Source organism: Geospiza fortis, unplaced genomic scaffold (assembly GCF_000277835.1).
Source record: "Geospiza fortis unplaced genomic scaffold, GeoFor_1.0 scaffold1, whole genome shotgun sequence".
Lineage (NCBI taxonomy): Eukaryota > Metazoa > Chordata > Aves > Passeriformes > Thraupidae > Geospiza > Geospiza fortis.
Genome location: NW_005054320.1, coordinates 1,034,143 through 1,048,849, shown reverse-complemented (window position 1 = coordinate 1,048,849; position 14,707 = coordinate 1,034,143). Strand labels below are relative to the sequence as shown.

The following is a 14,707-nucleotide window of genomic DNA, read 5'->3' as shown; positions in this document are numbered from 1 at the left end:
CAGCATTCAGAATTTTGTGCTCATTTATTCTTTGAAGGAGAGAAAGGAACAGTGTAGCAATATAACTGTACCAAAGATGAAGGATTATTTAATGATTTTAAATAAATATTGATAATGCCTCACACTTCTCTGGTATCGGGTTGTGTCAAAATGCAGAACTTTTGATCTATTTGTGTTTCTTTTTCTGAAAGATGGTTTATCACAAGAGAGGTGTCCCTTCCTTCCTGACACATATCCTCCAGTGAGATATTCTATGTGAAATGTTTTTCCCCAGCATTTGTCTGCCAGGTATCCCCCAGATGTGCGTACTGCTGCTCTACATAAATTGTTCTGTATGCACAAATGTAGATATTTATTCCATCTATATATGCACACATATTCCATCTATATATCCCCACACACACACAAAGGCACCGCAGGAAGAATCTTCTGGAAGGTTTCAAATCCTGAAATCTTCATCTAGCATGAGAACTGACCTCACAGAATGTTGTCTGGCAAGACCTGTGTAAGTACAAGCTGCCCTCTCACAATTGCACATCCTTCCCTAAGAGCTCCTCACATGTTACATATCTCCACACAACTGCAGCCCACCTTCCCTTCCTTTTTCCAGGTGAAGTGCCTTTATTTTTCTTCCTTGTGGGTGTTTGAGGAGGCAGAACAAGGCATGGAGGTGGCTGGCAGAGAAGGTAAGTCTGCTCGCCACTGTTACTGTTCTGTTGATGTTCTGGATGTGGTGTATTTGAGGTCTTTCCTCCAGGGCTCTGTCATCCAGCCATGTGGTGCTGGGGGCAGGCTTTCCTGTTGCTGAGCACACTGCTGTGAGGAGACCCTCAATGGGCAGGAGGGAACAAAATTCCACTCTGAGCTCAGAGATTGCTGGCAACAAAAAGAGAAGATGCTTTTTATACTCTGTGGTGAGTTTACAGTCAAAGCTGGGTGGGTTTCTCTCTCTGTACAAGGCCTTCACTTTCCCTGAGGAAAGTGTGGCCTAGAAAATAGAAAGGATCTTCCAAAAAAAGTTAAAGTGAATATAAAAGCAAATCTTTACTTGAAAGCTTTCAGGTACACAATATGGTGAAAACCACACATGGTACAGTGATTCTACAATTTTTATAAGGTCAATTGATTAATATTCCTGTCATATACTGTCCAATCAAAAGGACAGTTGGTTAGGTAAAAATTCTAGTATGGCAATCTGGTCACTATCCACCAAGGAGATGCTGCTGCATTCAAAATCTCCATGTGGTGGATAGTGTGGTGATGTACCTTCTGAGTACATCAGACCCAAACTGAGTGCCAGAAAGAGAGAAGGTGTTAGTGGAAAACTTACTTTGGTTGTTGAGGCGTATCTCTTTGCTGAGGGAGCTATGACGGAACACTTTGAAAATGCATCTGTAATAAGAGTCATCCTCAAGTATGAGATTTTGGAGGGTGATAGCTGAGGCCTTTGGGGTTGCTCTAGTGAGAGACACCTTCTGAAATGACCCTATCAGCCTCAGCCCGTGTATTGGGCTGTAGGTGGCCATGTTCTGGAAGGAAGTCCCATTTATCTTCTGCCAGGTAACTTGCAAAACATCCATTGAGAGCAAGAAGTTGCAATAGAAATTTGCCTCTCCCCCAAGGGTGGCTACGATGATGATATCAGATTGGATGGGTTCCTTCAAAGCTAGGAACAGAGCAAACCCCCAAATCAGGGCAGGAGGAAAAGAAATTGACTCAGGGAAGGCCATAGTGCCTTGAAACATCCAGTCACATTGTTCTCATCTTGTGGAGCACTGGAATAAGGAACTTCACCACGGGATCATGGGGCACACCAGCAGACCTCAGACACCCTGTTGTCACAGGTGTGTCACATCATTATCCTCTGCTGTACAATTCCATGGAGAAGAGGAAGGCAGCATGGGAACAGAGGGCAGGCAGGCTCTTTAGCAAGCACAGCAACCACCCAGCAAAAACAGCTTTCACCTCCGAGAGCACCTCTGCTTCCCTCTTGCCAGCCCCTGCTGGGCTGTGGGGAGGCAGAGCAGCATAGGGCTCCCTGCAGCCAGGAGGCAGCACAAAGGGCTGCAGAGGGATACGCCCAGCTCAAGCCTCTCCCCAGAGAAGTGTGCACCACCTGGACATGTACGCTGGAAATGCAAACCTGCTCCATCCCCTGTGCTAAGGAGTTCAGCAAGACAACAAAGAAAACGAATACACAGGCAGATCATATGGCTGGCTTGCGAGCAAAGTGCCCTGTGCTCTCTGCGACCAAGCCTTACCCAGTTTGGCTGCTGGCTCAGGCCCAGCTCACTAGCTACTCTGCCAGTCACCAAGTTGTATATTTCAGTGAACATAATATCTGTGTCTCTCAGCTTGCTAGGAAAGTGGTGGTGCTCCAGAATTAAGCTGGGGTGAAGAAAGGGCGCTCCACTCACCCATTGGTTGTTCCACTCACTGGCAGACTCCACAGAGAAGCAGGTGGCAGATTTCAGCCCAGAAGAGCAGGGGGAAAATCACTGTGGGGCAAAGCAATTGCCCAGGAAAGCTCATCCCTTTCCCCACTTCCCTCAGAGAGCAGCTGAGATGCCTAAGGAACTACAGAAGATTTTGTCTTCTTTTTTCAGAGTGCTCTTCAGTGGCCAGTCAGCAGCACCATTGTCAATCATTGATCAACACTGGTTGCCAGAGGTGAAACAGAACAGGGGCCACTTTGTTCTTTCTTTGATTTTTTTTCTCTCCATCAGCAAAGCCTGGCGATGTCCCTTGTTCATCCCATCCCACCAGTCTCTGCTACGAGCTATTGAAAGTACTTGCAACTCTCAAGGTGTGAATTTGCAATCTTCTTGGTATGTATGGGAGGTGTCTAATGGAGACTGAAGAAATAAGGGGACACAGGCCCCGACAGACCCTGCTCCCTTTCTTTTTGGCAGGAAAGGGATGGTGGGCAGGGAAGTGCTGCCTGGCGATCACTGCCTCTGAGGCTTACCAGACACCATGCTGGGTGACAACACTGGAGTCCTCTTTCCTCCCTTGGATCTGACACAAAGGAGTCACAAACAAGAGTAGATGATTCTCCATCAGGAGAGCAGTGTGGAGATACCAGCAGGTGTCAGTGCTTTGCCACAACTCACAAGCAATCTCCTTATGAAAATAGCTACATTCCTGTAAACAAGGAAGGCTCAAGGCAAATTGATTTATTTCAACTGAAATGTAAGCCTGGGTGTTTAGGATGAGACCCAGGCCTTCTGTAATTTACCTAAAGGATAATATCAAATAGAATATTCTGATTGGGGAAAAAAATGGGGGGTTTTTTTGCCCTTTTTTTTTTCTTTTACTAAGAAGTGTAGGGTTTTTTTTCTGCGAGGCTTTCATCTTAGCCTCTCATGTACAATTTGAAGTGCTCTTTTACTAGACAAAGCTGCCTTTTCCTTAGGGTGTTTAAGGACCTCCCTTTTCCTTAGGGTGTTTAAGGACACGTTAGGGAATTTAAAACTGTATTGTATAGGGGTCCTAGACTGAGGATCCTCTCAGGCTTCCCAGAAATTTCAGGTAGCTTTTCTCAAAGTTGAGCAGACTACAACAGAGCCCATCCACAAAGAGTTGGACTCGCATTCAGTGCTCCTTTCACACATAGCTTTATATGTCCAAAGATGAATGCAGCAGAGCTATGAGAAGGCCATTTGTATGGCTTCCAAAAACATGAGCAATTTCTGGTGTACTGAGAGTGAAAACAAAAATACACTTGATTTGTATCTGCCTGGCTTTATAGTCACATTTGTAAAAGAGAAGAATGCAATCAATTAGTGCAATTCTCTTGTTTCAGCTAATTTCCAGGGGCTCAGTGCTGAAAACTGAATGAAAAACAATGGGTTATATTTTCTTCCAGGTCTGATTTAATAAGAAAATTTACTGGTGTGGTATTTAGATGAATCATTCCCCCAGGGTCACACAACAGAGAATTGATGAGTGATGCTTTCAAAGGTCTATAACCAAAACAAAGTTTCTTTTCACTGAACAAACTTAGTCCCATACCTCTGCCAGCACTGGTTTCAGAAGAAGAATATTCTTCCTATTTCAGCCAGTGCCTGTAAAATATCTAAGACAAACATTTCAGCTACTTTTCAAAGTCACACCTTCAGCCAGAGCTGTTGGGGCAAATTTGCTTGCATCTTACTGCTCTCTCAGAGCCAGGAACCCAGTGTCTAGGCAGAGAAAAATACCAACACAATATATCTCTGAAATAGCCTGGCATACCAAAACAGAAGCATGGACATTTTGTGCAGCCTGAAGAACCTTTATTTATCTATCTCAACTGTTTGAAAGGATGCTTACATGAGTTAAAATCTTAACCCAAACTGGCTAATGTCAGGGTCAAAGGATCCCAAAGCTGAGAGATGCAGGCTACATTTGCTTCATAAAGAGAGACACATAACCTAGAACCAGTTTTATCTAAGTGAGAGGCAAGCAGGAAGGTGGCATTCCCTCTTGCCCTTTTTCCATCAGTTAGGAGAAATTATACTCTGCATCAACACTACTTGTCTTGAGGCTAGACAAAATGCAGTAGCACATAGTGGTCACAGGCGAGTTGGGTGAGACTAACAACTGCCCAGCCTCAAAACAGGCAAAAATCCTGGGCTTTTCTGTTTGTTTCTTTTTTATTTTTATGTTTTTTTGTGGTGGTGGTGGCAGTATTAGCTCAGAACATTCCTGTAGAATTTCTTTTAAAAATGTGGTCTGCTTCCATTTACTTACAAAGTTAATCTGCTTAATATCACTTGTATTGGAGCAGAAAAATAAAGCACTTAATTTCACTTAAATTTGCTTGCATCTTACCAGTTTTATTTCTATTTCTTATTTCAAGCTCCACACCAATTTCACCTACCGCCTCCACCTACAGCCATGCAGGGCCACAGCAAGCAAAAGGTGTTGGGCATCAAACCCACCCATTTATTAAAACAAATAGTAGGTATCTGTATAAACTGATTTGAAATATAACCTCCAAGGAATTCTTACAAATAGTTAACAGAAGTAACAGGACAGACAAGCACAAACTAATTACAAAGAAATCTCATAACAGCAGTTAGGATGTTCATCATTCATAGTCAAAACTTCTGATTCCATCAGTCATCCTTTTGTTTATTCCACAAAAGATGGTTTGTATCTATTTAATATTCTTTTTTTTGCCCCACAGCTATCAGCCACCTAATTATCCATAGTCTGTATTCTTGCATTCATTTCATTGCTACGTAAAACCAAACACCACAGCAGTAGCAAGCAGCATTTTATGGTACTGCATCTTAGTAGGTGGCTTTGTAGAGCATGAAGGTAAGTACACCTATTGGTTTTAAGTGTTCTGTGACTGGATATCATGTTCTCATTCTAATATCATGAATGAAAAATAAATCTTGTACAGAAATTTACTTGTAAGCCATTGCATCCCTCACCCAGCTCCTGGACCTATCATGCTCATAATCAGAAAATTCTAAAAGCTCATAAAATTTCTACACTCAGCTAAAATTAAAAGAAACTACAAGCTCACACATAAACGGATACTTTCATGGCTCCAAGCCCTGCTTTCCCACACTGCAGGAGATCAGCTTGTATAAAACAATAATTGATAATCATTGCCATTTTCCTGGGTTTGAATAGATTTCTCACTGGCATTGTCTCTTTCTCTCTTTCCTCAGGAAATAATTTTCTTTACCCATATCTAAACTCCCTGTTTCTGCAAGAGAATTTTTTTTTAAATTAAAAAAAAAATCCAACAAAACAAACAACAAAACCTTAGTCTAAACTGTAGCAGAAACCTCATGTTAAAACTCAAGCTGCTCTAAATTGCAAGTGCAGACTGTACAGAAAGGCAAGGGCTGAGGCCACACAGCCTGCTCAAGAAGGATGCCAGGGGCTTTCCACCCCATTCCAGCCCTCCACAAACCCAGGCGAAACCCTTCTCCCCTGGCCTCTTCCCTCATCAATAAGGAAACGAAGCAGCAATGGTGGAAAAGTTTGGACAAGCCATTACTTCCTCCTTTGATGATTAGGGGGCTATGGAGAAAAATACCCAATTGTAACGCCTGCAGCCTGTTCCTCTTTCCCCTCGCTCACCAGCTGTGCTATTTATAGGTATTAGGTGGATTTAAAAGAAGTATTTTATAGCAAAGACCAGGTTTATTCATTCTCAACTCACTTGCTTTCATTTTAGTTCACTTGGGTTTTTGACTACAACTTAGTGATTCATGTGGGATGCCCATTTGAAATACATGGATGAGGAAAAAACAGATTACACACATTTGCTCCGGGAAGCCAGAAGGAGAGGAAGCAGCCTGCACTGGTGGCTTCCCACAAGACCAGCATGAGCCAGGTGGGCTCATTTCTCCTTCCCTAAGTCAACAAGACTTCATGAGCATATGGTGCAATTCAGGAAATTACAGGAGATTACAGCTCAGATCTGACCCACTGCTTAGAAGCAAAGCATGGTCAGAATTGGGAACAATCCTTGCACTGCACTGGTACTTGTCCGCCCACATGGAAATAAATAAAGCACCCACCTCCTCAAGCCTATCAACCTCTTACTTCCCACTGCACTCACCTGCCACTACACCAGAGCACAAACAAAATGCACTGGACAACCTACTAACCCTGCAACTGGCCTTTTATTGCGCTGCTTCCTCCTGCAGGGGGGTGGGATGCCAGGAAACACAAGGCAGCTGTGATTGATCAGGTACATAAAGAAGGGGGCTGTGAAAAGCCTTGAGAAAGAGGGAAGAAGGATACATCTATGTGCTTTTTACATTGCTTTCCAGGAGAGGTTACTGGAAACTGGACTTGGTACTTCTTCATGACTCTTGTCTTGAAGCCTGTTACTCCTGGCACCTGGGTTATAAGTTCAGGCTGGCTGCAGTCTTGGCCTGATCTCTTGTGCCCTTTAGGGAACAAGTTCAACACCTGAAGTTCAGAGCAGTGTGCTGGGCTGTTCTGTAGGTTTTCTGCAGCCCAGCTCCTGGTAAAGGGCTACTTTGGTCCATCAGCAACACTTTCCAAGCCAGCAGCCTTACAAAATGTTGCCTTGTTTCAGACAATCCCCCTTCCACTTTTGAGTTTGCAATGTTAAAATATCAAAGAGTAATAAACAATGTTAAAACCCCCCAAAATACAAGAGTTCCATTAAATGGATCCACAAAGCCAGCCTGAGTTTCAAATAAATACTTTACATTTTTTTCTTATAAAACAGAATATTATAGTATAATAAAATAAAAAAATATATATATTATGAATTGCCCCTTTTTATATCTCTCTTGGAGAAAGTCACAGGAGGTTTCCTTGGAAGCTTGAGGTGCCATTTTAAGATCTCTTGCACGTGTAGGTGTGGCAGCTTCTCAGGTGTTCAGTGGTGCACCAAGGCTGTGGGACATTGCAGGAGCCCATCTCCTTGCAGCTCTGTACTGCCTGTACTTCTTGGCCTTGGTGCAGGCAGGAAGTATCTGAAAGACAAGTTGTTGTGTTTATTTCTTAAAAATATATGGATGTTTTAAGTGTGAGGGTAAAGATCCTGGGTATTTGTATTGCCAATGAGTCCTTGCATCTCTTTGTGAGGGGAGACTAAAGTTCTCCCCTTGCAGTCCCATCAGCAGTCTTCAGCTTGGACCTAGAGGTATAACACCTAAGTCATGTGTTGCATTTCCTCCGCTGCTTCTTTTTTTCCAAAATGTTCACCCGAATCCAGGGTGTCAGGAGGATGAGGAGACTTCAGAAAACTGGACTATGATTTTCTGAAATGATTGCACTTCACCTCAGTTTATCCCCACCTCAAGCTTGTATCCTGCACCCCCTGCACTAGGATAGCCTTGGTGTACAATCAGCAATGCCTCAGCCCATGCCCCAGCATGGCATCCTGGGCTTCCCTCACACAGGCATGGTTTTCCTCTAAGACCACATTTTGTTTGAGGCCTATCCTCAAAGTTGCTGCCTTCATGAGCTGCGTTGGTTGTGCTGAGGGAGGTTATTTTAGGAGCTGCAGAAGACCCACGAAAGGGTCTGGCCACTGCTTACATAACTATTTTGTGCATAAATATAATAGTAGAGTGATGCTCCCACTTCGGCGTGCCTTGTCATTGGCATAATGAATGTTTTCCAGCTGCCAGCACTCTTGAGCACCTGTAGGCTGGCTATACACAATCAGGTTTCCCCTTCCCAGCTGTCTGGATGGGGGCTCATTCCTGAGTCCCTCTCCAGCCCAGTTTCAGCCTGGCTTGGGCAGTGTGCAGGCAGCCCTGGTGTGGCTGGGCAGAGCCAGGTCATGGTATTGAACCCCAAGACCTATGGGGGTGAATTTTGCAGCACCCTGAGGAAAGGCAGACCTACCCAGCAGGACTAGGTTGGGTTTCTCTCTGCATCACGTCGGTGCCTGAGGCACTGGTAGAAGAGGCAGGTGAGAATGAGAAGGGAGGTTAGGGGGACCAGGACCCCCAGTGCAATGGCAATGGGCAGTGCCATGCTGCTGTCTGGACCTGTGGGGAAAGTAGCAGGTACTCAGTTTGTGCATGAAGTAAAAAAAAAGCAACCTGAAACCCATTTCAAGCATCCCTTGGCCATTCCCTGGAGTGAAATGAGATGGATAAGAGCACTGGGAGCATATTCCAGCATGATGCACACAAGTGGCATTGCCAGCAGACCTGTGCTTGGTCTGATGTTAAGATCAGGCATGTAGAACCCAGCCCCTCTGAGCTACCCAACACTGGCATGTCTTGGTTTGTCACGTTATGTGACAGGGAACCCTGTCACAAATAGTCCTTCACAGAGACAGGGAGGCTGGGGTATGTCATGGTGGGTAAGAGGACCTGAGGAGCAGTAAGAAAGACATTATGCGCCATTGGCCAGGGCATCTGGATGTTTCATGGCATCTCCTCCATCCCTCCCAAGCCCAGCCACAGCTGCTCTTCCAGGTGCCTTTCCCACCTTCCACCACTCTGAGGAGTTTTCTGATTCTACCCCAGGAGGTGCTTCCTAATTTCTGCCCTACTCCAGAGCAGGAGCAGAGTTACATACTGACCCTGCTCCAGGCTGTCTGTGGGCAGGACCAGGGTCACATTTAGAGAAGGATGTTGGATCATGCAGGTGATGGGGTACTCCTGAAGGATTTTGGAGTGGGTGTGGGTAAAATTGCTGATGACAGTCACGGTCTGGTTGCTGAACTTTATGTGGTACTCCCTTGGTTTCTGCTGCAGGATGCTGGGGAGGTGCCAGGTTATTTTTGGAGCTGGTTTCCCTGTTGCTGAGCAGCTCATCCCCACCATTTTCTCAGAGTCCTCAGCTTTGTCTGGACCGGATATAAGTTTAGTTTCCACTCTGGGGTCTGAGATGGCTGTAAAGAACAAAGTGACAAAGCCCATTAGTTTCTGCCTATGTTTGAGCAAAGAGCATCTGTATTTACTGTTATCTTGGAGGAAAAGCTTACTATCTAATCTTAGCTCCCCCTTCCCAAAGCCCCAGCAGTGACAGATGAATATGAAAGTGATCAGACAGTAGTCTGGAAGTGAAGAGCTGGACAACAGAAAGGGCAAAAGGGTAGAAGCATCTGTTTCAGTTCTGTTACTAGCAGCAGCCTCCCAACTGAGAAGTGGTGATTATGGCCGAGTTAAAAGCAGAAGGCAGTGAAACTGTGACGTCATATGTCCTTTTCTCTCTGAAAGAGCTGAACTGCTTAAATGAGTTAGAATTATTTTCCTTTAAAATTACCTGCAGGATTAGCTTTACCGCTGTTTAGCATTTTTGCTGTTGAGGTGCGTAGAGTTGCAAATCAAAGGACTAAATGGATCTATTTATGCAAGACAGTAATAGTGAATTTGTATGTGGTTACACCATGGGATTTCACCTGTGGAGGGTTTGTGCTAGTATAACTTTGTTTCCTCTTGTAAATGGGTTTTGGGTGCGTCATAGTATCCCTCAAAACTATCATGAAAGATCACTTTTTTGAACACTCTCATTCCAGAAGATTTGTGGATGCTGTCACATTTAATTTTAGTCTGGAAGAAGGATGAACTACAAGCATCAAGTACAGGCATCATTCATGCTACCAGAGGGTAGAAGCAAGATTTCGTATACCAACAATTTTGTTGCTTTTTGTTTGTTGTTTGATTTTTTTACAAGCCTGACCTTATTTATTTACTATGGCTGTGTGAGCATAGAAAAAATAAACTTGTATTTCTCACTTTTTGCATCAACCATAGACAAAAACTCAACACACAGAGATTTGCTGAAACCTCTGACAAAAACAAGGAAAGTGTTTAGGGGGATTTCAGTTGGAACATCTCAAAATCTCCCAGATATGAAAAGACTAGTTTCACAAACAATTTATGTTTCGATTAATAAATGATCTCTGAACTTCTTTCACTCATGGGATGCATAAAATTAACACATCCACCCACAGCATTAAGTTCAAATATTAGGTTGCAAAATTCACAAGCGATCACAGGAAGAAGTCACAGATGTTACCACAGAGGATGAGAAAAACTCAGTGTCTTGCACATGCACTCCGCACCTGCTCTTCTGACTAAGCAGTTCTCTCTCTTCTCACAATCGACCCCAATGAATGATCCTGTAGGGCTGAGCTTCTCTCTAGCAAATGTCTGTAATAGATGCACTGTCAAAACTTGTAAGTGCTTGCTTTTGCAGGAAAGTCCTGCTGTGCTGTTTGCTAGTATGTGCTGGCTGTTCATGTTTGATGCATACACTTAACTGCTTCTTTTGCCTTTCATCAAAATATTTGTTTCCAGTGAAAAAGTCTTCACCTGAGATGTTGTGTGCTTTAGTCTCTCTTGCAGATCAGTCTTGCAGATGTTCCCAAATTTGAGCTCTGTCAGCATTCCCAAATATTTGAAAATGGCTTAGTCTGTAATAGCTTTCTGTAATTAGAGGGAATTAGGCACTGCTAAGCCTTTAAACATAAAAAGCATATAATGACCTGATTCATTATATGCTTTTTATGTTTAAAGGCTTAGCATTGGTGTTACAGAGAATGATAACAGATTGTAGGAATCACAATATGCCTCATGATGACAGAAAGCTTTTTCAAACCATATGGGTGTTCACCAGCAGTACTGTGCCTTGGTTTTCCTGTCTCAGAAATTGCGATGGCATTTTTCCAACTGGGCTCAAGGCTTCCAGACAAATGTTGCCATCTACAGTGAAGGCGGGTGGTCTCCAAAGTCAGTGCAGCAAATGTCCAGGGAATTTTGTAACTCAGCAAGTCTTGCCTATCCCCATGTGGCACATCCCCCTCTCTCCAATTCCCCGCTCTCATACTCCTCTCTCCCTCAATCCTTATCCTGGATTTCATTCTCATTCTCTTTGACAATGAAGTTTGGCAAATATTTCCAAAGTAAAATGAAGGGGGAATGCAGCAGACTGCTCAAAAGAGACCCACTAAGCTTGCTTGAAACTATTCTGTTCTGAAATGGATTTTGCTACAGTGTAGGACATTTCTGCTTCTTCCTGGGTTTGCTCTTTTCAGCCAGGCAGGTCTGACATCCCTCCAGTCATATCTGTTTCTGTTTTTACAGTGTTGTATCCAGTTCTTATGTGGTTTCACTTCCCCTCATTGCGCGGTGATGGTGCCTGTCCCGTACCATCCCAGAACAGCTGTGCTAGCTAAGGTTGCAGTAATCAGGCAATTACCAGCTTGTAAACTCCCTGTTAGTCCCCTCTTGAGGGAAAAGACATGGCAGTGTTTAATTTTCAACTGCTGACTCTGATTTGCTCACCCTGCCCTGAACCTCTGAGCCTTGGGAGATTCCTGCTGTCTTCACTCTACCTCATTGGGCAACCTCTGGGCTTCTTCAGACAAGTTGTTCCCATCATTAGGAGTTGGGGTGTAACGAGCAAGACTATGGCTTTTAAGTAGCATCATATAAATTAGCTTCAATGAGATAATCATATATGAACTAAAACCTGCTGTCAAAGTGCCAAATGCTCTGTTTGTTCATGGTGACCCTCCAGGGCTGGTTTGATACAGCGCATTACAGGAAGGCTATCGTGACCTCTGGCTGTTCCTATGAGAGAAGTTAAATCCTTCTCAGTTGATGCGTTTTCATCTGAGGCAGGAGAAAAACATCCCTTTTCTTTTTTTAGAATTAGTGCTCTGGTGAAGGATAAACCATAGCCAAAATGTTGGTGAGTTTGGGAGGGACTTCCCCCACTTGGATAGAAAAAAAACCAAACCAAAACCCAAACCCAAAAGAAATCTCAGTGTTTATATGATTAAAAAGAATGGGATCCCTCTGCGTAGCAGGCCTGCAAGGCCTCCCTGGCATTCAGCAGCCTAAGATAAGAAATGCCTAGTCATGATGACTGGACCTAAGAAGCCCTTCTTCTGCCTTCGGACTCTGGTTATCTCTCTGTAAGACTATAGGTCATGTTCACCTCGACCCTTACCATTGGACAATTTCCAAAACTCCTAAACCATATATTAACACCCTCATCTGCCCAGCTTGGCAGAAGAGCTGTCACTGAGACCCTTTGCAGAAGCTGCCAATAAAGACATCTCTGTGGAACCTCACACAGCGCTTCTCTCTTCCCCTGCATCTGCCAAAGGCTCTTAGCAAGCAAAAGAGCTGAAAATCATTAATGAGCTGAGAATCTCTAAAGAGATGATCTCACTTAAGAGCTGAGCTTGCTAAGATTGCCTGCAGCCCTGGAGCCTGCCTGAGGAGCCCAGACAGGTTATGCTTAACTAGACTTCTCTGTTTGGGACACCCATGGCAGCCATTCTCAGGGAGACCCCGAAAACCCCACAGCTGCCTCATACCTCTGCAAGGCACTTCCATGTTTTTCCTCTAATGTATAATCAGTGCTTACCCTCTGAATGACTCAGAACTGGCTTTCTTTAGGAACTTTCCTCTTCATATATGAAATACCGCATGAATTTCTCCTCATTTCTCTTTTTTGCCCTAGTTTTCCCAAAAGAGGGGAAAAAGAACTTTTGTTCCAGAATTGGTTTTCCCTGTATTTTTCACCACCACCTCCTTTCCCCTCTAGGTTAGGAGCTTCCTTTCTCCACACAGAGGACTCCAGAGACATGTATGGACATATGTGTCCGTGACTTTGTAAGCAGAAGGTACTAGGGGGGACATACAACCAGTGACAGGGCACAGACACTGATACTCTTCAGATGGGATATGATCTTTGGCCAGTTTCCCCACAGCAGTCTCATCCCTAAGAAAGCTAGGAGTCAACTGGCTGTCCTCAGAGCATCTTTAATGTCTCATCTCTCTCAGCTGGACAAAACCCAGCAGCTTTCCTCAAAAGATAAGCAGCTTGTTACTCTTAGTTCTTTTAAGTTCATCTATTAGTCTTTATTTCAGGTTACACTTGCAAGTTGATGATTTCATATGGAGGCGACAAATATTGCCATCTTGACTCATGATTTGTTTCAACTCACTTCTTTAAGCTAGTTGATGCTGACCTGCTCAAGATGTTAATGTGTCAAATCCCATGAGCCATACAGTATTTCAGCCTTCCTTTTTTTTTTCTTTTTTTCTTTTTTTAATCTTGTTCCTGTTCCCAACTGCAGTTATTTTTACTCTAGCTTCAAAATGAGCTTCCAGCTATTCTGGTCATGCATATGCCTCTTTGCATTTTGAATACTTGCAATTTTTTTATAACCAAATGCAGACCAAGTCAAAATTTGCCTGATTTCCAGGATTAAGGGGTGAGAGCAGCAGTGAAAGGAAGCAGAAGAGCACGGGGTACACGGCTGTGGCCAGGCAGCTGTCAGCACAGCACATGGCCAGGGAAATTTGGAGGAAGTCATGAGTTACATGACAGTTTTGAATCTTGCTGTTGCTGAGTTGAAAGGGAAGAAAATCAAAGAACTGTTGAATGCTGGTTTACCATTGGAGGTAAAACCAGAGAGGGAGAGAGGCAGGGAGAACCATTTTTCCCGCATCAATGTAGCAATGTTAGGGAAGGTTTTTCACAGGAAAAATGACTCGGTCCTCAGATGAGCACCCGTACACAATTACAGTGCCTTACCATAAACCTTGAGACACATCCTGCCAGTGACAGCCCCTGAGGGAAAAGTGTTGAAGATGCATTTGTAGCATCCTTCATCTTGGAGGGTGACTCCATGAAGGGAGATGGCTGAGGCTTGTAACTCGCTGTGGGCAAAGCTCACATGGCTTACATAGGCCTTGGATATTTTTTGGCCATTAATCGTACTGTAAGTTGCTATGTTGTCTTCAGCCCCATCCATCTCTTTCTGCCATGTCACCTGTATCACATCTTCTTTCGCGACTGACCGGCATGAAAAAGTAACATTTCTTCCCACCTGGACTGACTGGACCTTTCTGTTCATCACCTGCACAGAGGCTGGGGGAGAAGCAGGTGCCATACTCAGCATTTCTCACATTCTTCTGCAGCCCAACCCCATCAAAGGCCCCCACAGCCCCTCACCCTCATTTCCAAGCAGAGCAACTCTGGAGGATTTCTCTATCCCTCCATCTAGGGAAAAGTTGAAAATGAACTTGAAAGAACTACCCAGAGAGTTTCACTGGACCTGCCACCTTTCACACCAAGCATTTTGCCAGCCTGATATCTGTGCTGCAGAGAGCACCACTGAGAAAGGCAGTTTTGGTGTTGGGAGCCACTGATTTGTCTGCTAGGACTGCTATCCCATGGGCACCCACAAGGAGATTCCCTAAACTTTCAGCCATGCTGACAAACAAACAGC

At 44.1% G+C, this 14,707-nt stretch overlaps 1 protein-coding gene across 1 annotated transcript; it reads right to left on the bottom strand.

Moving 5' to 3' along the window:
* Positions 1-8,352: 8,352 nt before the first annotated feature.
* LOC115947826 (OX-2 membrane glycoprotein-like) lies at positions 8,353-14,368 on the bottom strand. The gene is made up of 3 exons (XM_031056697.1): positions 14,011-14,368; positions 9,032-9,343; positions 8,353-8,489 (listed from the first exon to the last, which is right to left on the bottom strand). The coding sequence occupies exons 1-3, from the start codon at positions 14,366-14,368 to the stop codon at positions 8,353-8,355; spliced, it is 807 nt and encodes a 268-aa protein (XP_030912557.1).
* Positions 14,369-14,707: the final 339 nt, after the last annotated feature.